The following is a 20910-nucleotide window of genomic DNA, read 5'->3' as shown; positions in this document are numbered from 1 at the left end:
TGTGTAGCAAAGAATGTCGATTATTTAGCTGAAATTGAAAATACTGAAGTGATTGTCCAGGCCACCCTGACTTGAGCCTGTCCTGTGCTGCTAGAGAGGTAGTGAAATAGGAGGAAAAATGTTTGTCAAGCGTTACAGGAAATTTTAAAGCTGTGTATCATTTCGTATTCCTTTAGTTTCAGTTTGGCCCCGCTGGTTTCCTGTGCTAATAATATTTTATTTTATTAAATGATGTATTTTATTTTAAAGTCTCATGCAACTTTTTTCTTCTCTTCAGTGTGTGCAGTGGGTGGATGAAGCGAAGCTGAACCAAATGAGGCGGGAAGGCATTCGTTACGCCCGAATCCAGCTCTGCGACAACGACATCTACTTCATCCCCAGGAACGTCATCCACCAGTTCAAGACAGTGTCAGCCGTGTGCAGCCTGGCCTGGCATATAAGGCTCAAACAGTACCACCCTGCTGTGGAAGCCGCTCAGCACCCAGAGGGCAGTTCCAAGGTGGGCCGCGACCTAACTGGAAAGCGAGCATCGGAAGTCGACCCTCAGTGCGTGAGGATAAAAACTGAATCCGAGGAAACCTGCACCGAAACACAGCTTTTGACGGCCTCGTCGCCGGCCTTCTCGCCTCCCTCGGAGCTTCGTCTGCGGCCGGACCAGCTGGCGCCGCCGGCCCCGGTCTCAAAGGTGGAGGGCGGACTGGACTCTGAGCAGCAACACAAGCCACGGGAGCACGCGGGCACTCCTGTGTGACCTGTACATACTCCAACACGTTTTTTAACTTTTTTAAATTTTGATGTGAAGTTATAGTTTTATAACTGGCTTAAGTTAAGTTTTATCGGAGAAATCTTGCCTATAATTCTATAAAGAGAAAAATGACATTCCACAGATGTCAAGCATATCTTTTTTACACAGATGATGCAAAGTTAAGAGTTGTATCTTATCCCGTTAGTACAGTGTGTAATAGTGGGTCTGCTGCTACTTTCTGTTTTAAGGTGTGAGGTAATAATTCAATCTCTTCTTCAAATCAGAATAACTCTCTGGAATGACAGGTTCTTTTTGGGGGGTAAATTATTGACTTCCCTTAATTTTATCTTGTCTCTTGCCATATTTGCTGTTTTTATGACGGAAGATTGGGTTTATGGTTGAGTACTCTGTCTCTATGGCACAGATTCCGTTTCTACAGTGAAAACAGCATAGGTCAAAGGAAGGGGTTCCTGCGTCTTGTTCAAAGGCAAGTCGGCTGCTTCGTTCCGACCGTGAAGAACAGGTAGATTCAAAGGAAAATTCAGTGGCTCTCTGGTTTCTTAGCGGAAGAGAAAGCACAGCACTTTCTGATCCAAAAACTATCTTTTTTGTATCTGTTATTTAAAGCCCAGTGGATATTTCAATTAAAAATAGCTAAAGATAAATAGTCCTTGGTCATTCATTATCCTGGTTCATTAATCTTTCTCGAATACAAGGTAACTATGGAAGCTATTTTGTGTAAAAGAGATAATGTTGGCGTGATACTCTTATTTTTCTGCTTCCTGGCTTGCTCACAGTCTGTGTGGATACTTTTGCTTCCTAAACTGATCACGGATATCCACCTTAGAGAATGACACCGTCTTTGTGATGAGGGTGCTGTATTTGGAGAAGGAAACAGGAAAGACGCCTTCACGTGGCACCAGCCTCTTCATGATGAAGATCAGCTGCTGAGACACTTCAGTCACAGTTTTAACTGGTGAATACTGGAGTCTGTTTACTGTTACTCTGTGTTGCCACTTTCCAATAAAAAATATGGCACCAGACTTCATCCCAGAGTTTCAGGTAGCCCAATGCTTAGTGCCTGAGTATTTAATTTTTTTTTAAACAGGCACAGTTCATATAGCTGGTGTAGTCTTTCTGTTGTTTTAGAATATTAATGTGATACACATTTTACCTTCTCTTAGTTAATAATACTATCGGCCTTTTGTTTATTACAGGAAGAGTCCTCCCCACACCTAAGGCCAGATTCTTATATCTACCTGATTATAGTGCAATTTGGAGATTTGTTTCCTGGAGGGTGAGATTTGGAATATTTACATTAACATAGGCAAAAAAAGATGCTGCTTTGTCAGGTCTGTCACCACAAAAACGTAGCTGCATCTTTTGAAATATCAAATACGAATTTTCTCTAAAATATTCTGAAATAGGTTAAATCTTATATAAATATTACTTTGTGCAATATTGTTGTGTAGTTAAATGCATATTAGCAAAGTGTAGAGGTCACTGTGTAAACCGATAGGAAAGTAAACATCAGCAAATACAGCAGTGATTAGTTAGGATCTGTATTATTCCTTATATATATATATATATGTATATGTATGTATTCTCTGTTAAAAAGGATAAAGACTAATAGAGGAACATTTCAATGTAAACCATTTATGAATCGGAAGTGATGTTGGTTTTAGTTATCTCTGTAAATAAGGTAATTAGAATGGTATGAAAAGTAATGTGATTATTGCAGGGGTGTTTTTAAATCTTGGGTATAAATTCTGGGGTAAATTCTAGTTTATCAAGACTAGTTTTTAAGGGACCTGCCTTTGAGGGTGTTTTTTTTATTACTGGGGGTTGGGGGGTTTAATCACAAAGTATGTGGGTTTGGGTTCCTTTTTGTTTTTGTTTTTCTGTCCAGAAGAATTTCATAGAGCTTTACTAGGCTGTGCAAAGTAAAATTCTTCTCAGGCAACATTTGTTTTTTAAACTAATCATGAAGAACAAGGTTGCTAAAGCAAAAACTTTTTATTTTTATTTTTAGTTTTCTTGTCTTCCAAGACCCGATTCCCCCACCTCCCACTTGCCATCCAGCAAATGCCATCTGCCATCTAAGCTGGTCATTGTTAACGAGCAAGGGGACTGTCTCCTGACGCCAGCACTGTGTGTGACCACTCAGGAACCGGCGGGTCTGCAGAGACCTGCAATCAAAAGCAAATCCCCACTTTCCTTTGATAAACATTCTACCCTCACCTCCGATAGAAACACATTAAAAGAGTATGAGAATGTTTAAAATCATGTACTACTTAATTCATTGTATGTTAGAAATGCGATAGGGAGAGAGAAACATTTAGCTAGACATATATCTGGAAACTCTGAATGTCCTATGTGAGTGAGTATTAGATTTTAATAGCATGCTTTAAAGACTGAGGAATATAAAAGCCCAAGTTTTGAGTTACTTACTGCTTTCAAAGCTGTATCCTAGTTTAGTGATACAAATGATCGCAACTTTTCTAAATCATTAAATTATTTGGTTTGGTGGAGTGAGGCATGGAGCAAACTGGAGTCTTCTGATTTGTCAAGTAGTGATGGCAGTGAACTTGTAACTGAGATTAAAGCTGATCTTCCTTTTTGGTATCTTATCCGTTGTGCCAACTCTCTGAGATAACTTGCAGAATGTGGCTCTGAGTTTTAGTTTTTTGTGGAGCACATTATTTTTAAATGTGCTGTGGAAAGGACCCAGTATGTGAATATTTCTAACTTTGTAACTAGAACGATTTTATGGCATTTACTAATAAGAATAAAAGCCTTCCCCCTTCCCCAGAAGTCATTCATTCTATAATTATACCAAAATATGCCCAGGCTAGGATTAGGATTCAAAGACGTATTCCAAATTCATAAAGCAATAACAATAAAAATCTGTGTATGGGTTTTCCCCTCCAAAGTTTTAACTCTTTCAAAAATGAATTTCTAGGCTTAATTGTATGTTCCTTCACTTGCTTATTCAGCACTTAGACAGTTTGTTTCATTGGTATTTCAGTATTTTGAAAGACTTTTGGAAGGTGCCCTTTCCCCATAGACACAGTTGGGATATCAGATGACGAGAATTACAAGCTCTTGTAGGAAAAAGGAGCTTATGAAATCAAAGTCTTTACTAAACCTGAGGAACAGAGGTCTTGCATTGTCTTTCATTGATCTTAACAGGCATGAAGTTCATCCTTCATGCTTGGGGCAACTTTTGCTTATTGCCTTTCGCTCTATAAATATTGTCTAGAATGAAAGCTAATTTAGGAACAAGACTCCAAAATTCAAGAAAACCTTTAATGAATATATTCTTGATCATTAATATGAGTCCCTAATACTTTCATCGGTATTTGCCATTAAAACCTTGTGTTTATACCTTCAGGATAATTGAGTTTGTGTCTTTCTAATAAGTCTGTTTTGTCATTGCTACAGGTATTTAAAAAAGAACTTTTGACTAGTACATGCCAGAGGTTCATATTTCTGCTAAGTTTTGTTTTTTTTAAAAAAAACAGGTTGTAGCTGTATTTATTGGTCATGCAGTAAGTAGAGGAAATGTATAAGAGATGTTTTGCTTTAGCATATGAGGGGCTGGATCCTCATGCTGGAAGCTTGTTGCTTTAAAAGCAAGTATCTCTCCATAAATATTACGGCCTTCCATTTTCTTCATACATTTTTTAGGATCCACTTGTGCATGTAGTTGAGACCACTGTCTCTTAATATAGCACTTTTCAATTCTGAAGAAATACTGCTTCTTTCACATGTTGTAAATTTTCATGTAATGGTGTTTTTTTTTCTTTGTGACTAAACTCCATTTTGATTGGCAGCTAAGACTTTTTTTTTTCCTGTGGCTTTAATTTATCTAAGAGGTCTTTGCATATAGATGAAATGTATAATTTGCCTGGCGGACTATTTGCGTTGTGTGGCCTTAGTTTGTTTATTGACATTAACAGGTGTTTTAAAAAAGTTTTTAATGAATAGTCTTAAATCTAAATTTGTGTGAATAATCTTCTAGCACAGTGCTTTTTTTGTAGCTGTCTAAGTGTGTTAAATTGTTAAGCTATCTCTTTGTAAAATAGGACAATGGAATGCATAGAGGTTTTTTTTTCCTGTAAAGTATTTTTTTAATAAACAAAGTCTGATTTGTCCTTTACTGATGTTTTGTGATAAAGTGCATCACACATGTGAATTCTAAGCTACCTGGAACCTTTTCTTAAAGTATTTAACCTGCCTACTCCAATCTGTGTCCCCTATTATTTTCTACAATTTTAGAAAAGGTCCTAGGCGTCTGGGAGAAATTCCATCCATACTGAGATACAACTAGTTTGGGGAAAGAAGAAAAACCACACTTGACATTTGTTTATACCTACTTTTGAGGACGACCTTAAGTTTTTATTCTGCTGGTGTCGGGATTTCCGAAAGTGCACACATGCAGTGTTGATCAGGGTGGTGCATGGAGATGTCATCGATGTATTTAAGTTACAACACAGTGGATTTTTCCTCTCATTTGTTTTTGCGTGAACCTGTCCTAAGTACTGTTAGCCCTTGGTTCGGACTAGTAAAGGAAAATAAAGGGAACTAGTGTTTTTTAACTGTGGTGAGCCAGACACTTAATACAAGGGTATCTCAATCCTCAGCCTTTAAGTAGGAAAGTAACAAGACAGTCTTTATCATACAGGTGAGAAAACAGGCCTGCTGGGTGGACAGGTCATCGGATCCTTAGTGGGAGCAGGGATCTGAAGGCATTGAGGTTCAAAGCCCAGGCTTTGTGCAGGGACAGCCTTAGGAAGCACTTGAAAAGTACAAAGGGGCTTTCTGAAAGAGAATTTGCTACGCACCATTCTTCCTTCATGTGATCTACCCTATTCTCTTCTTCCATAACTCCACAGAAAACAAGCCTTTTTCCAGTGCTGAGCAATGAAGTAAAATGTTTTTGCTATTAATGTAATTTAAAGCAAACATTTAGCTATACAAAAAAAGACTTTTTCATTGTCATTTATCCTGTTTTTTAAGGTGGCCATTTGTCTTGAAACCCAACAGAATTGTAATGTTTAGCCTAGAAGGGCAAAGCTCTCAAGAAGCAAAAGCCAAGAAAGAGAAACCACTGCCCGCCCTGGCCAGGTAGCTCAGTTGGTTAGAGCATCAACCTGATAGGCTAAGAGAAACCACTGCCCATTTGCCATTTAAAAATAAGCCTGGGTGAAGTCATTTTCAATTTTGTGGGAGACACATTTATCTTCTCGCTAGATTTTCCTCCTTGATAAGCTGGGGGGTAACTTCCACCCGAAGTCGATTTAATGGATGCTTGGAGATGTGTGTAAAACATCCAAAACCATACTTGAGTTTCTGAAGTGGCAGCTAGTGTAACCATTACACCTGTGATTAGCTTTACTTGATTCAAATGCCACAGGCAGGCAAGCGAGAACCCTGTTGCAGTTGAGGCGAGGTGGCTGTTGGGCGGTCCGTGTTTCATTAATGACAAACACACCACAACTGTATAGAGGGAAGCGGCTTAAAACCTTAGCACATCCTGAAATCATCACGTTGGGAGCAGGCGTTCCTTTTCTGCTGACCTCCGTCAGCCTGCTTGGATTCTTTACCTGGAAATAGTGCTTCCCGCTGCCACCTCCCCCGACTCTAGTTCGGGAAGGTGCCCTGCTTCTTTCTGCCCAAGCCTCGCCCCCTCATCCTTTGCCCCTGAGCACCCCCCAAAGCCTAACTCAGAGCGGGAGAGGCTGGAAATAACTAAGCCGCAGCTGGCCAGGCCCTTCGTCCCAGCCCAGCGTAAATCGATTAACATTCGTTCATTCAGCAAAGCCTGAGAACATGTGCGCCAGGCTCGTGCCAGGCGTGGAGCCCACGAGCCCAATGGGGAAGACGGGCATCAACAGGGAAGCACCAAGAAATGAGCGGGAACTATTGGACTCTCAAGAGCGACTTCCTTTAAATCGATAGCGGGAAAAGCCTCCTGCGAGGAAGCGACCTGCGTGAGGGGCGATCTGGGGCAGCCGCTCGTGGCCGCCGCTCGGGGCCGCGACTGCCGGCGGCTCCCCAGCCCCTGCATCCGGGAGTCTGGCCCGTGGCTCGCACAGGCAGGCCCGGGCCGGGGCGGAGCCACCTTCGCGGTAAAACCCGGAAAGCGGAAGCCGCGGCTGGCGGCACGGGGTCCGCAGAGCCGCAGCCGCCCGCTCTCGGCCGCTGAGTCACGGCAGGGCCCGCGAGGACGCGCGTCCGTTGCCCGGAGGCGGCCGCCTTCCCGGCCTGGGCGCCTGGGGCGCTGACTTTTCCGGCCAGGCACACAGCCTTTCGCTGTTGTCGTAGCGACGGGTGGCCCAGCGAAGCCCCCCGCCCCCTTCGCATTTTACCCGCCTTCTTTCCCAGTTCATTCTTTTCTTATTGTACGGTCATTCCGTTGACCCCGTAGGTCGAGCTTGGAGGACGAGGAGTCTGTGGCCACAGTCTGTCCTCGGGGCGCCGGGGGGACGCTGCCTCCGGGACTGCGGCGGCCGCCGCGGTCTCCATGGTAACGGCCCCGCCAGCGTTCCCCGCCTCGCCGAGAAGATGCCGCCGGCCGGGCCTGCCGTCTCGCCTGCAGCCACACGGCCGGGCTGGCTCCACTGAAGGGGAGGGTCCCGGCCGCCGAACTGCCGGGCACCAGGGCAGCGGGCACCAGGNAGGACGAGGAGTCTGTGGCCACAGTCTGTCCTCGGGGCGCCGGGGGGACGCTGCCTCCGGGACTGCGGCGGCCGCCGCGGTCTCCATGGTAACGGCCCCGCCAGCGTTCCCCGCCTCGCCGAGAAGATGCCGCCGGCCGGGCCTGCCGCCTCGCCTGCAGCCACACGGCCGGGCTGGCTCCACTGAAGGGGAGGGTCCCGGCCGCCGAACTGCCCGGCACCAGGGCAGCGGGCACCAGGTGAGAGCCGGACGCCGGGGAGCGCCGGGGAGGGTCGGGGAGGGTGGGGGTGGGGACAGGTGGGCAGGTCAGCGACAGAGACCTCCCCTCCCCTCCCCCTTCCCCGCGTCGACGGACACACTGGCGAGAAACATCGCGGAGACGCTGTTGCGGTCGGTCGCCGCTGCGCCACAGGCTTTGGGCTCCCTGTTGTTTTTATTTTATTTTATCTTTTCCTGGCAAACAGCCGGAGAGCCAGACAGCTGCTCCCGGAGAGCCCGAGAAAAGCGGTTTTTTAGCGCTACCCAAACTGGAATGAGTGCGTTTAGCAGCGGGACTCACTCCGGTTTTCCTTCGTTTTCAGTGAAATCCCATCCTCTGGCTGGACACACACATGGCCTCAAATGAGAGAGATGCTATATCGTGGTACCAAAAGAAGGTAATGTCAGTGTTTTTTATTGATAAAGCACACTTCCGGCCAGAGCTCCCACAAAGAGTTTCACGTTAGTTTCCCCCACGTACTCTTCCATGGTCCCTTTCAACATACAGGGAAAAACAATGGCCAAGGTTGTTAGGTCTCTTAAACCCAGTTCCAGGTCCCCGAATAAGATTCGGCTACTTCTTCAGGCTACATCCAAATGGCCCAGGAATGCTTTGAAACTCTGTTTATGACCAAACTGCTCTTTTAGACATGAAACTTGTATCTGCGCCCTCCCAAGGGTGCTGTCAACAATCTTATTGAGCTATTTGTCCCTTACCATTTATTGTCTCTAGTTTTCCTGAAAAAGTGGAAACATATTCTAGATATCACACATAACTTATTCAAACTCTGAGCACATTTTCCAGGTATCATATTGATATTTAATAATTGTGACTATGGGTGAGGTCTGACCTTCATAAAAAGATTTCCTTTGCATTATCTAAATAGCCTCCTCCCTGTTTCAGATTGGAGCATATGATCAGCAGATATGGGAAAAGTCCATTGAACAGACTCAGATTAAGGTAAATTGATTTCTTGGATTCTAGCTTTGTCTTACTGCGTTAGTGGAAAGGGTGGATTGTACTTTTTAAAAACCTGCACTTATCCACCATCGATGGCATTCTTTGTTCTTTGAAGTTTATAAGGCAAACAGCACCGCAAGCAGAGTGGGAAATGACAGTTGACTTTTGGCCTCAGTACCGGGAATGGGAAGGAGTGATTGGTCTGGGATGAACTAGAAAGCAAACACCCCATATTAAATGGAGCTATGGCTTCTTAACTCTGCCTGCTGTTACTTTGTGCCAGAGTAGGCCCCCTGTTGACTGAGCTTCAGGGTTTTCAGGAGAATCTGGGAACGTGCATTTTTATATTATCTGGATATTTTTAGAGCTAGGCCCCTGTCTTCTCTTCCCCTCTCCTTCCCACTCCCCGCCCCTCTTTCTCTTCCTCTTCCCCTGCAAGCCAAATAAAATCCATCTGTGACCTGAATCACCTTTTCAATTACTGGTTTAGAGTACACTTTTTCCTACAGTGCTGTTAGAACTGAGCAAATTCTTGGGGTTATTTCATGCTCACTAAGCAGCCAAAACTGGTGCATGATTCAGAATGCTAGTTCATTAATTTATAAAGGGAGGGGGGATTAAATATTCTGACAGTCCAAAGTCAGGGCTGTGGGGTCAACAAATACGTGGAGGGAGAGTGCGATAGCCATGGAGAGGTTGCTCTGTGGCCCCGTGTTTATAGGCCCATTGACTAGGAAGGTGTTTGAGCTACGTGATGCTTGGCTAATGTCACAATTTTATATGGTCCTTGATTTCCTTTTTTGTATTAATGGGAGATGGGGTTAGGGTGAATGAACCCCCCAACCTAATTTTGTCACTATTAAACGCTCTCCTGTTATTCTTTTGTGAGAGGCTGAAAGTATTGATAGTACGCATGGTGCGCAGGTGGCAAACACAAGGCCCGCGATCCAGCTAGCACCTTGTTTCTACCTGGCGGCAGCACCAAGCTCTCGCTTAGCTGTTAAGGAGTTTTACATTTGTACAGTCCTAACATTTCATCTGGGCATTTGAAGGCAGCTGCGAGGCTGATGTGGCCCCCGGTGAAAATGAGTTTGACAGTCCTGGAGTCGTAGAAAGGGCACAGAACTGGGAGTTAGATCCCCTCTGAGATCTCTAGCCCCGTCTGGGACGTGCGGGATACTTCGTCTGGGTTTGTTTTCTTTATCCTTCAGAGGATTTTACTTATTACCATAGAATTTCCTTATGTATCTCCTTTCCCTACCCAATTTAAGCGTTTCGTGAGCTTCTGCTTCCAAGCCATTTTGGACACACCTTCCTTTTAGTGCCCTTGATCAGAGTTACTTGTTGGTCTGTGCATCTTCATCGGCCTCAAGGGCAGGGATTGTATTTGTGTCTTACTTAGAACAACTTGATTCGTAATGTGAACTCTGTTGCTGTGAATCTGGGGTGTCAAACTCATTTTCACTGGGGGCCACACCAGCTTCACGGTTGCTGCCAAAGGGCTGAATATGATTTTAGGACTGTGTACATGTAGCTACTCCTTAATTAGGGGCAAGGAGCTCAGCACTGCTGCTGGGTAGAAACAAGGTGCCGAGCTGGATAAAACGAAATGGAGAGCCGGATTTGGCCCGTGGGCCTTGTGTTTGCCACCTGTGATGTATTTAATTGAACCCCTTCTATTATGTATATTTTTATTCATTGTTCTCTCATAAGCTAATCAATCTACCTAAGAACTTCTTGGTGTATACTTTTAAGTTTAGTAGCAGAAGAAAGAACAAAATGAAAGATGCTAAACATACCCACATGTACCAGGCGCTAAGGATGCACTCACTGAGGTAGATATGGCTGTTGCTTTCATGAATTCTGCGGTCTAATGATGATGGGAGAAAAGCCAAGAAGTCTTGTTAAGTGTTTAAGTCTTAGACAAAAATCGACCAAAATATAAGATACAAAGAAGTGTTTACTGCAGTTTAAAAATAAATTACACAAAGATAAATATTTGGAAAACAAATATAAATTGAAGGCAAATATATAAATATTTTGAAAGCAAAAGCTAAAAAATTAAAAAAAATAATAAACAGTATTAACATCAGGTCACACAGTACGATAAAATTAGAAGTTGTGTAATATTCAAAACTGTAAAAGATGTCAATTTTAAAAATCTTAAAAATCTTAGCTTGGATTGTGAAAAGTGGTATGAACCCCTCCACAAACATTTATTGAGCTACTATGGAGAAGAGATTCTGCTAGGTCCTGAGCACAAAAGAGAAAATATTTATGGATAGAAGTACAGTACTTGTTTAAGGGAAGAGCAAGAAGTCCAATCTGACTTATCAGGTATGTCGACGAGATTATAGGCCATAAATCAGTCTGCCATAAATCAGTCAGGGCTGACGAGATTATAGGCCATAAATCAGTCAGGGCTGACTTGATTGTTTTTTTTTTAAAGATTTTATTTATTTATCTTCAGTGGGGAAGGAGAGAGGGAGAGAAATATCAATGTATGGTTGCCTTTTGTGTGTCCCCTGCTGGGAAATGGCCTGCAGGGAACTGGCCTGCAACCCAGGCATGTGCCCTGACTGGGAATCGAACCTCGATCCTCTGGTTCGCAGGCTTGTGCTCAATCCACTGAGCTATACCAGCCAGGGCCTGACTTGATTGTTTTACTGAACATTTTAGATATTATTCTGTAGGAAATGGAAACATTTTTGAGGCTTTTGAGTAGAGAGGGGCTACATTCCAGCTGTTTTTTTGAAGGATAGAAATAATATAGACACTATAACAAAATCTGTGGAATTTTCTTGAAAGTAATACTTGATGAAATGATACCACACAAAATGTCTATATTAACAAAAAATGTCTAGATCGAGAAGAAATAGTATGGTGATTTAAGTTCATATATGAAGATTCTAGAGATTCTCTAGAGTTCTTTAAGTTCATATATGAAGATTCTAGAGATTCTCTAGAGAACCTAGAGAATCTAGAGAAAACAATGAGTCAAAGTAAAAAGGAGAAGGAAATAACAAAATTAAAACCGAAACAGTCCTTATGAATTCTTCACTTAACAATATTTGTTGAGCTCCTCCCTACTGTATGTCAGGCACTTTGTATAATAATGGGCAAGAACGCTCAGCAGTTTTCTTTTCATGAAGCTTACAGTGAACTGGGAGAGAAACGGTAATAAAAATAATCCCAATGAATAAAAATTACTTTGTGAATGAAAGTGTTTCAAATCTTAAATGTGTTGATGGCTGTACTGTAAACTTTACTAGAAATCTACCTAATGACTAAAACTGTACACCTAAAATGAGTGTTTTATAGTATGGTAATTATACCTCAACATACCTACTTTCTTTAATCAGAAATGAAAAAAATAGGAGAGATCCTAATATAGTACACAAGGAATTCATACATATTCTCAATGAAAATTGTTTCCTAAAATTTTTTAAATAATTTATTTATTTTTAGATAGAGGGGAAGGGAAGGAGAGAGAGTGGGAGAGAAACATCAGTGTGTGGTTGCCTCATATGTGTCCCCTACTGGGGACCTGGCCTGCAACCCAGGCATGTGCCCTGCCTGGGAATCGAACCAGCAACCCCTTGCTTCACAGGCCCGTGCTCAATTCATTGAGCTACACACACCAGCCAGGACTGTTTCCTAAAATTTCTTAATTGAGAAAATGTATTAAGTCTGAAGTCTAACATTATTTTCAGAATGAAGCTCAACTTTGTCTCCCCCCCCCCCAACAAAAGAAGACAATAAAACAAGAATGGCTTCTCTTAACTACTGTTTAACATGCTGTTTGAGATATAAGGCAAGCGAAACATTCTAATTCGTTATCCTTTATTTTTAAACATATTTTTTCTTTAACTTTTCTCAATATTAGAATAACAAAACTTAGTGTTAGAAAGTCACCTCATTTTTATCTAAAAAAATGTTAAAAGGCCGATCCTGAACACAGAGATAACTTCAGCTCTGTTCGTAATGTTTTATTTCTTAAGCTGGATAGTGGGCATAAGAAAGATGAGACGCCTCATTAAAGATGACAGTTTGAACATGTGCATCAACCTCCACCTGATCTATTCTGAAACCCCTCTAAATTTACGATAAAGAAGAAAAAGGTATCAGCCCCCAAGGATTTAAAAGCATGGAAGAGAAGACTACAGTAAATGAGAGCTGTTAACACACTTTGAAAAGTCGGAAAGTGAAGAAAGTAAAAATGTAAAGTATGTGTAGTAGGGAATGACAATAGAGAACAAATGCACTTCTTGTTTAAAACCCTTGTACTTAATTTCTGAAAGACTCAGGAATTCGATGCATCAGGTAGGCATATGTGCAGGAATGAGGGAGGGCTGACAGTACGAAAGCAGGCTGGTTTGAGCATGCGTGTACGGGGCCTCCCCCGGGTCCTCTTTCTCGCCCTACACAGCCAGGTGGCGACCCTTAGCTGCCTCTGGCAGAAGATTGGACTGAAGCTTGCTCTCTGGAGAGGCAGAACCAGGGACGTTCTGGATTCTGGAACTCCAATCACAGAAGAGAGTGGGGTGAAATGCTGTATAAATGATGGGGGTTAAGTGCACATCTGGTGACCAGGTTTGTGATCTCAAATAGAAGACTGGAATTTCTTTTTTAAAAAAAAAGTTTTAAAATATTTTATTTATTTTTAGAGAGAGGGGAAGGGAGGGAGAAAGACAGAGAAATATCAATGTGTGGTTGCCTCTTGCACAAGGGGACCTGGCTGTCAACCCAGGCATGTGTCCTGATGGGAATGGAACTGGCGACCCTTTGGTTCGCAGGCCAGTAGTCGATCCACTGTCCACTGAGCCACACCAGCATGGGCTGAAATTTCTTTTTGTAGAAACTGATCAACTAAAGAGGAAAGACCCTGGGATACCAAAAGTGAAATGGTTGGCTGCCTCCCTAAGGTGAGGCCCGCTGGCCAATAAGCTCCATCCACTGCACACCAAACTTGGATTTAGCATGTTAGTGCCTCCCTCTTATGGGTAATTGAAGAGCATCAGATATTTAAGACCTAAAGAAAAAAGGAAACAGATAAAACACGTCATTTAGGAATCATAAGAACACTATTTTTAAAGATACAATTACTATATTTAAAGACCTGGGTACATTTTTGGGGGGTATCAGGGTAATGTTAACCTTATAAAATACATTAGGAATTATTCCCTTACTTGATTTTTTTTTTTGGAAGAGTTTGAGAAAGGTAGGCATTAAATCTTTCAATGTTCGGTGTAGGATTCATCAGTGAAGCCATCTGGTCCTGACTTGTTTTTCGGATGGTTTTTGATTACTCTTTCAATTTACTTACTGTTGGCTGGTCTAGTTGGGTTTTTCAGTTCTTCATGGTTCAGTCTAGGAAGGTTACATCTTTCTAAGAATTTATTTCTTCTAGGTTACCAAATTTGGTGGTGTATAGCTTTTCATAGTATCCTTGAATAGCCCTCTGTATTTATGTGGTGTCTGATTTTGCGTGCTTTTTCTTTTCTTCTTAGTGAGCTAGAGGTTTGTCAATTTTCCTTTAAAAAAAAACCAGCTTATTGTTCCATTATTCTTTCTATTGTCTTTTTGTTCTCTGTTTCATTTAATTCTGAGTTTTATTTTCTTCTGCCGACTTAGGGCTTCATTTGTTCTTAGTATTAGTTCTTTAAGGTGAAATGTTAGGTTTTTTTATCTGACATTTTTTGTGTCTCCTGAGGTGGGACTGTAATGCTATAAAATTCCCTGTTAGGACTGCTTTTGCTGCGTCTTCCAAATTTTATGTCCTCTCGTTGTTCTTTTATTTTATTTTATTTATTTATCTTTAGAGGGGAAGGGAAGGAGAGAGGAAGAGAAACATCAGTGTATGGTTGCTTCTCGTGCATCCCCTGCTGGGAACTGGCCTGCAACCCAGGCACGTGCCCTGACTGGGAATCGAACCGTGATCATCTGGTTCGCAGGCCCGAGCTCAATCCACTGAGCTACACCAGCCAGGGCTCGTTGTTCTTTTTTGACCCTGTGTATCTTTTATTCTTTGACCCAGTACTGTCCAGTAGCATGTTGTTTGATCTCTACTTTATTTGCAGCTTTTGTAGCTTTTTTTCTGGTACTTAATTTCCAGTTTAGTACCAGTTTGGTTGGGATATCTGCGTGGCGTGATTTCAGGTGTCTTAAGTTTGTCAAGACTAATTTTGTGGCCCAACATATGGTCTGTTCTTGAGAATGTTCTGTGTCCCCTTGAGAAGAATGTGTATTCTGTCATTTTGGATAAAAAGCTCTATAAATATTGATTTTTGTTTATCTGGTCTAATGTGTCATTAAAGACCATTATTTCCTTGTTGGCTTTCTGCTTGGATGATCTATTCTTTGCTGTAAATGGAGCACTTAGGTCTCTAACTACACTTGTGTTTTTGTCAGTTTCTCCCTTTATTTCTTTATTTCTCTCCCTTTATTAGTAATTGCTTTATATACTTTGGTGCTTCCAGATTGGGTGCATAGTTATTGAAAAGTGTTATGTCTTCTTGTTGTACTGTCCTCTTTATCATTATAAACGTTTATTTTTCTCTCGTTACTTTTTTTCTATCTTGAAACCTATTTTGTCTGAAATAAGTATGGTTGCGCCTGTTTTTTTCTCTCTGATGCCATTTGCTTGGGGTATCATCTTCCAGCCCTTCACTTGGTGTCTTTGTTTGTCTTTGCAGCTGACGTGGTTCTCCTGAGGGCCACACAGCGTTGGGTCTTGTTTTTTAATCCATCCTAACCATTCCACGCCTTTTAATCGGCACATCGGTGCATTTAGGCTGAGGTCCATCCTTTCTGTGTAAGGACTTCCTGCAGCCCTTCTGTCTTTTGTGCTTTGGTTGCTGTGTCTCCCTTGTGTTTCTGTCTGCTACTTTAGTTTGGTGGTAATCTATTATTTTTGTCTTCATTTCTTTCTTTTTTTATGTTGTGTCTCAGGTCCGGATTTTTGTTTTGAGGTTACTATCATGTTCATGTAAAAAGTAGTTTCGTGTGTGTACTAGTCCTTCCTCTCCTGACCGCCTCTCCCCGCCCCCCCCTCCGTGCAGGTTCGGTCCGTTTCCCCTTCCTACTTTACCTTTCTGTTGTCACGTTAAAAAACTTTTTAATGCAGTGTGTTCATTCCCAAATTGCGGTAGCTGTTGTCTTTTTAAAAAATGCTCTTAGCCTTCTTAACCTTTGTTGTATTTAAGTGTTGTATATCCTGTCCTGAAATATGGTTGCAACTTTTTGGCTTCGATGTGCCTTTTATCATCTTACTGACAGTTTTGTGTGTTTTTTGGCTCTTTACTTCAGGTGGAAGAGCCCCTGTCAGCCTTTGTTGTAATGTAAGGCTCGTGGTGATAGGTTCCCTCAGTGTCTATTTTCTGGGAAAGCCCTTATTTCTCCGTCATATCTAAAGGATGACTGCTGGATATATTTATTATTTTGGCTGGTGATTTTTCTCTCTTTATATTTTCAATGTTTGATTCTACTCTGTCCTAGCCTGTAGGGTTTCTGCTGAAAAAATCTGATGGTAACCTAATGGGGTTTCCTTTATAGGTTATAGTTCCCCCTACCCCTGGCTGCCTTGAGAGTTCTTTCTTTGGCCCTGGCTGGTGTGGCTTAGTGGATTGAGTGTTGGCCTATGAATCGAAAGGTTGTGGGTTTGATTCCCAGTCAGAACACATGGTGGGTTACAGGTCAGGTCCCCAGTGGAGGGGTGCGTGTGAGAGGCAACCGATCAAGGTATCTCTTGCACATCATGTTTCTTTCCCTCTTCCTCTCTCCATTCCACTCTCTCTAAAAATAAATAAAATCTAAGAAAAAATTCTTTGTCATTAACTTTTGACAGGTTTAATGTAATATCTTGGAGAAGGTCTTTTTGCCTTGAGAGAATTAGGTGTTCTGTTAGCTTCCTGAATGTGGGGAGTCCAGCTTTTGGCATACGTACATTATTATAAATGACAACAGCGTAAGAACATGTGGGATTAGAGCTGGCGCTACGCAGGGAGTGTAGGGAAGGGTCGAAACAAACCCTGTGCAGAGGCGGCGAGTCAGGGTTCCAGGGGGCCTCTCAGGAGCAACTTCTCATCTGGAAGCCAGAAGGCAGCGGAACCTTCAAAGTTTTGAGGCAAAATGACCTTTAGTGTAAAACCGTATGCCCAGGCTCACTGTTAACCAAGTGTGAAGGTACCACATGAAGATACATTGAGAACTTCAAAATCTCAAAAAAGCGTGTCACCCGCAACCCTCTCTGAGCGTGGGAGGGCATGTATTATGAATGAGTAAACAAATAGAGGATTCGTAACTCGAGGAAGGAGGACGGCCAGCTCAGAGCGACGTATAGGGAGTTCTGGGACGATCAGGAGATGTCCCCAGATGGCCTGAAAACAGCGGGGCCCCATGGAGCTGTGGGGGATAGACCCCTTCAAGGGGACGTTGGCAGCAGATTTGTTAAACTTAAAGGGAGCTTTAAGATGAGTTGGGGGGATGTATGGATAAAATAAATGAATGCAAAAAATAAGGCAGTTACAATTCGAGGACAAACAGAATTGTTAAAGGAAATATAATGGCTGTTTACTACTTGACTTAGCTAGAAACAATATTTATGTAATCTTAACACTCAGAACATCAAACACCAATTTAACTAAAATTGTGGTAAAACCGTATGAGGGAAAACTTTAGTTCAGAGGGCACATGTGTGTGTGTTTGGTGCATTAATAATAATCATTAATGTTTAGCATGTAGTATGTGTCTTGCAATATTCTAAGCACTATGCACACCCACACTATTAACTGATCTTTACATCAGTCTATGTGGCAGATGTATTATTCCCGTTTTGTAGGTGAAGGAACCAAGGCACAGAAAGGCTAAATAAAAAAGCTATCTCTTGCCCTGGCTGGTGTAGCTCGGTGGATTGAGCGCGGGCCTGCAACTCAGACGATCGAGGTTCGATTCTCAGTCAGGGCACATCCCTGGGTTGCAGGCCAGTTCCCTGCAGGCCAACTCCCAGCAGGGGACGCACGAAAGGCAACCATACATTTATAAAAAAATAAAATAAAATAAAAAAGAAAGCTTATCTCTTTATCTTCAATGGTAAGAAGTGAATGGATAGCTTCTAAAATTGAAGAAAACCTGTACTTACATTAATTAGATTAAAAAAAATAGGAATCAAGGGACAGGTGAGGTTGGAAGTTTTTTTTAAATTAGCCTTGTAATATAAGTGTTATTTTAATAAAAATAAAAATTTCCCCTCTAAAAAATGGAAAATATATTAGGTGAAATTACCTGGATCATAAGATAGCTATATTTGAGCTATTTAAGATAGTTATAGAGGTATATGAATGTATAGGTGTGCAGGTATAACAGTATCTTATTTATACCAGTAGCAAAATAACAGATCTCATCAACATTTAGGCGTGAGCTTCAGGGTCAGATAGACTTATTTATTGATTTTCCTAATTACTCACTCCCCTGCCCCTGAGAAGGATGTTAGGTCTCCATGTGTTGTCATGTGACTTGCAGTGACTTGCAGTGACTTCCTGTGGGAGGAGAATTCTCCCCACAGACTCCAGGCTCCGTGAGTGGAAGGTGCGCTGAATGTGAGACCCCTCTCGAGCTGGCCCTGTCCTTTCTCTGGTCTTTCCTAGTCAGTGAGGAGCTAGGGTGGTGAAGTGGGGACTTGGAATTTTTCTGTGGCTTCGTCTTCACTATTCCCACACTGTCAATTAACAAAACCTCTGGATTCTACCTTCTAATATCTTTGTAATGTAAGTATTTTTCCCCCGTCCTTGCTTCTAATGACCTGGTCTGGCCCAATCTGCTGGAGTATGGCAGGCTCTGTGTTTTATATGTTCGTTGTCTAAGTCAGCTGTACTGTGACGGCAGCTGAGTGAGTGGCGGCCACGGAGACAAGTAGCCCACGAGGCCTGAAATACCGTCTGGGCGTTTATAGGTCAAATGTGTCTCCTGCGATCCAGATTACCAGAGTAGCTTTTTAAACTGTTTTCCCAGCGTCTTGTTTTCCCTTACCCCCATCACCAAAGCTGGCTTGTTCTCTTGTCTGTGTTTGAACACATTATCTTTTTGTTTCACTCATAAACACTGCTCCCTGACTTCCTGGGGTCCTTCCAGTAAATTCACGTTCTTTGCTGATGATCCTCTTCACTTCCACTCTGCTGTTCTTGGCCACCTTGGAATTTCTGCAATTTTTGTCATGCTGGCTCATTTCTCAGGCTTTTCTTGATTCCTCTTTTTGCTACACCCATATCCATCTTCACAGACTCTTTCACAGTCCTCAGGTCTCAGGTTAGGTGTTTTCCTTTGGATCCCTGTCTTTGACTTTGAAATCTCCGTGAGGTGCCCGTTCCCCTGTAGTCCAGTACCTGCCCTGTGCTGTGGCTCTGTTGCTCGCCATGTGTCCTGAATCAGTGGTGTCTCCCTTTTCTGTGCCTGGCTCTGTAGTAGTTGGATTATTTCAGTGACAATAAAATGGAAAGGTCAGCACACTAAGAGGTCAGGATGTGTTCAGCATTTCACTGGCCTTTAATTTCCTGTTACGTAGAGTCCAGGAGTACAGCAATGCCTCCAGCGCTTTTGCCTTTTTGCCTGAAAGTAGGAGCTACGTTGGTCAGGTGCTGCACAGTTATGTCAAGGGCATTCACTTCAAAATAAAAGGCCAAAGGGAGCCCTGACTGGTGTGTCTCAGTGGTTGGGTGTCTTCCAGAAAACCGAAGGGTCGCTGGGTTCTTTCCGGCCAGGGCACATGCCTGGGGTGCTGGCCAGCCCCTCGGTTGGGGCCGTGCGAGAGGCAGCTGATTGATGTTTCTCTCCCTCTTTTTCCCTCCCTTCCCCTCTCTCTGAAAATAAATCAATAGAATCTTCAAAAAACGAAAGGGAAAGGCAACAAATATTTATTTCAGATTTTTTTATTTTGAAAAGAACAGCTAGTTGGGAAGCAGTGATCAGGTAGAAGCCCAAGTGGCGTTCTAATGGGGGGGGGGAAACAAGGGACCTTCATGAGCAAGGGCCGGGCAGCCGTTCTGTCCACAGAAGGGAGGCGTTTCTGTAGGCTAGCGTGGTGATGCCAATTCGGAAGAATGTTTTCGCTTTGCAGTCCAATAGTCTAAATATCTGCTTTATTGTTATCCTTGCAAACAGTTCTGTGGGCCACCGGCTCCAAGGTTGTTGCCAGTCCAACATCCCAGAGGTCTGAGGGGGCAGTCGGCCGAGGCAGCTCCTCTGGGATGGCAGCTCTGCCCCATTCATATTCTTGGTTAAAAAATGGGCGAACGAGAGAGGGCTGAACGTGGCCTCTGGCTGGGGCTCTGTGGAGAGTGTGCAGACCACACTCTGCCACCTAGTGTATGCGTATACGTGTGTGTATACATGTGTGTGTGTGTGTGTGTATATATATATTAGCATATGTTATACACACACACACTCATATGTAACACACTTTATTCACCTATCGATGGATGCCTGGGTTGCCTCTGTATCTTGGCTGTTGTAAATAATGTTGCAGTGAACATAGGGGTACATACATCTTTTGAAATTAGTGTTTTCCTTTTCTTCAGATAAATCCCCGGAAGTGGAATTTCTGGGTTGCATGGTATATCTGTAGTTTTTTTAAAGAAATTCCATACTGTTTTCCACAGTGGTTATACCAGTTCCAGTCCCACCCACAGTGCACTGGGGTTCCCTTTCCCCGTCCTTGCCAGCACGGGTTACTTGTGACTTTCCGGTGCTAGCCACGCAGACTGGGTGAAGTGATCCTTCACTGTGGCTTGGATTGGCCCTTCCCCGATGATTAGTGGTGTCTGAGCGTCTTTTCGTGTGTATTGACCCCTGTAGGTCGCCTTCGGAGAAATACCTTTTTATGTCCTTGGCTCATTTTTTATTGTTTTTTTTTTCTTAATTGAGTTGTATGAGTTACTTACGTAATTTGGATATCAACCCCTTATCTGATATATCATCTGTGAATATATTCTCCTATTCAGTACGTTGTCTTTTTGTTTTGTTGATGGTTTCCTTCTCCTTGCAGGAGCTTTTAAATTTGAAGGCCCGTTTGTTTTTGCTTTTATTTCTCTTGCTTGAGGGGACATATCAAAAAGTTATTACTCAGACTGATGTCAGATTGTTTACTGCTTATGTTCTCTTCTAGCAGTATCGTAGTTTCAGGTCTTACATTTAAATCTTTAATACATTTTGAGTTTGTTCCTGTACGTGTTGTAAGAGGTGGTCTAGTTTCTTTCTTTCTTTTTTTTTT

The 20910-nt window shown here is 42.6% G+C and overlaps 2 protein-coding genes across 3 annotated transcripts in view; both read left to right on the top strand.

The window, feature by feature from the left end:
* Nucleotides 1-4034, top strand: part of RSBN1 (round spermatid basic protein 1) — a 38383-nt gene extending 34349 nt beyond the window's left edge. Inside the window, exon 7 of the mRNA XM_037038718.1 lies at nt 278-4034. Coding sequence (XP_036894613.1) covers nt 278-751 — 474 coding nt within the window. The 3' untranslated portion in view covers nt 752-4034. The remainder of the gene's footprint in view (nt 1-277) is intronic.
* A 2808-nt stretch (nt 4035-6842) lies between these two features.
* The window catches only part of PHTF1 (putative homeodomain transcription factor 1), a 44128-nt gene continuing 30060 nt past the window's right edge, over nt 6843-20910 (top strand). The window contains exons 1-4 of one of the 2 annotated variants that reach the window (XM_037038730.1): nt 6843-7404; nt 7653-7667; nt 8011-8085; nt 8592-8648. In XM_037038730.1, the coding sequence (XP_036894625.1) occupies nt 8041-8085; nt 8592-8648 (102 nt within the window). In that variant the 5' untranslated portion in view covers nt 6843-7404; nt 7653-7667; nt 8011-8040. Of the gene's footprint in view, nt 7405-7438; nt 7668-8010; nt 8086-8591; nt 8649-20910 lie in introns of those variants that run through there. The other variant, XM_037038729.1, reaches the window with a different exon arrangement.

The sequence above is a fragment of the Sturnira hondurensis genome, unplaced genomic scaffold (assembly GCF_014824575.4).
Source record: "Sturnira hondurensis isolate 20B ecotype Veracruz unplaced genomic scaffold, ASM1482457v3 Scaffold0024822, whole genome shotgun sequence".
Classification (NCBI taxonomy): Eukaryota; Metazoa; Chordata; class Mammalia; order Chiroptera; family Phyllostomidae; genus Sturnira; species Sturnira hondurensis.
The sequence above is the reverse complement of the archived record's forward strand: the minus strand, read 5'-3'. Positions and strand labels throughout refer to the sequence as shown.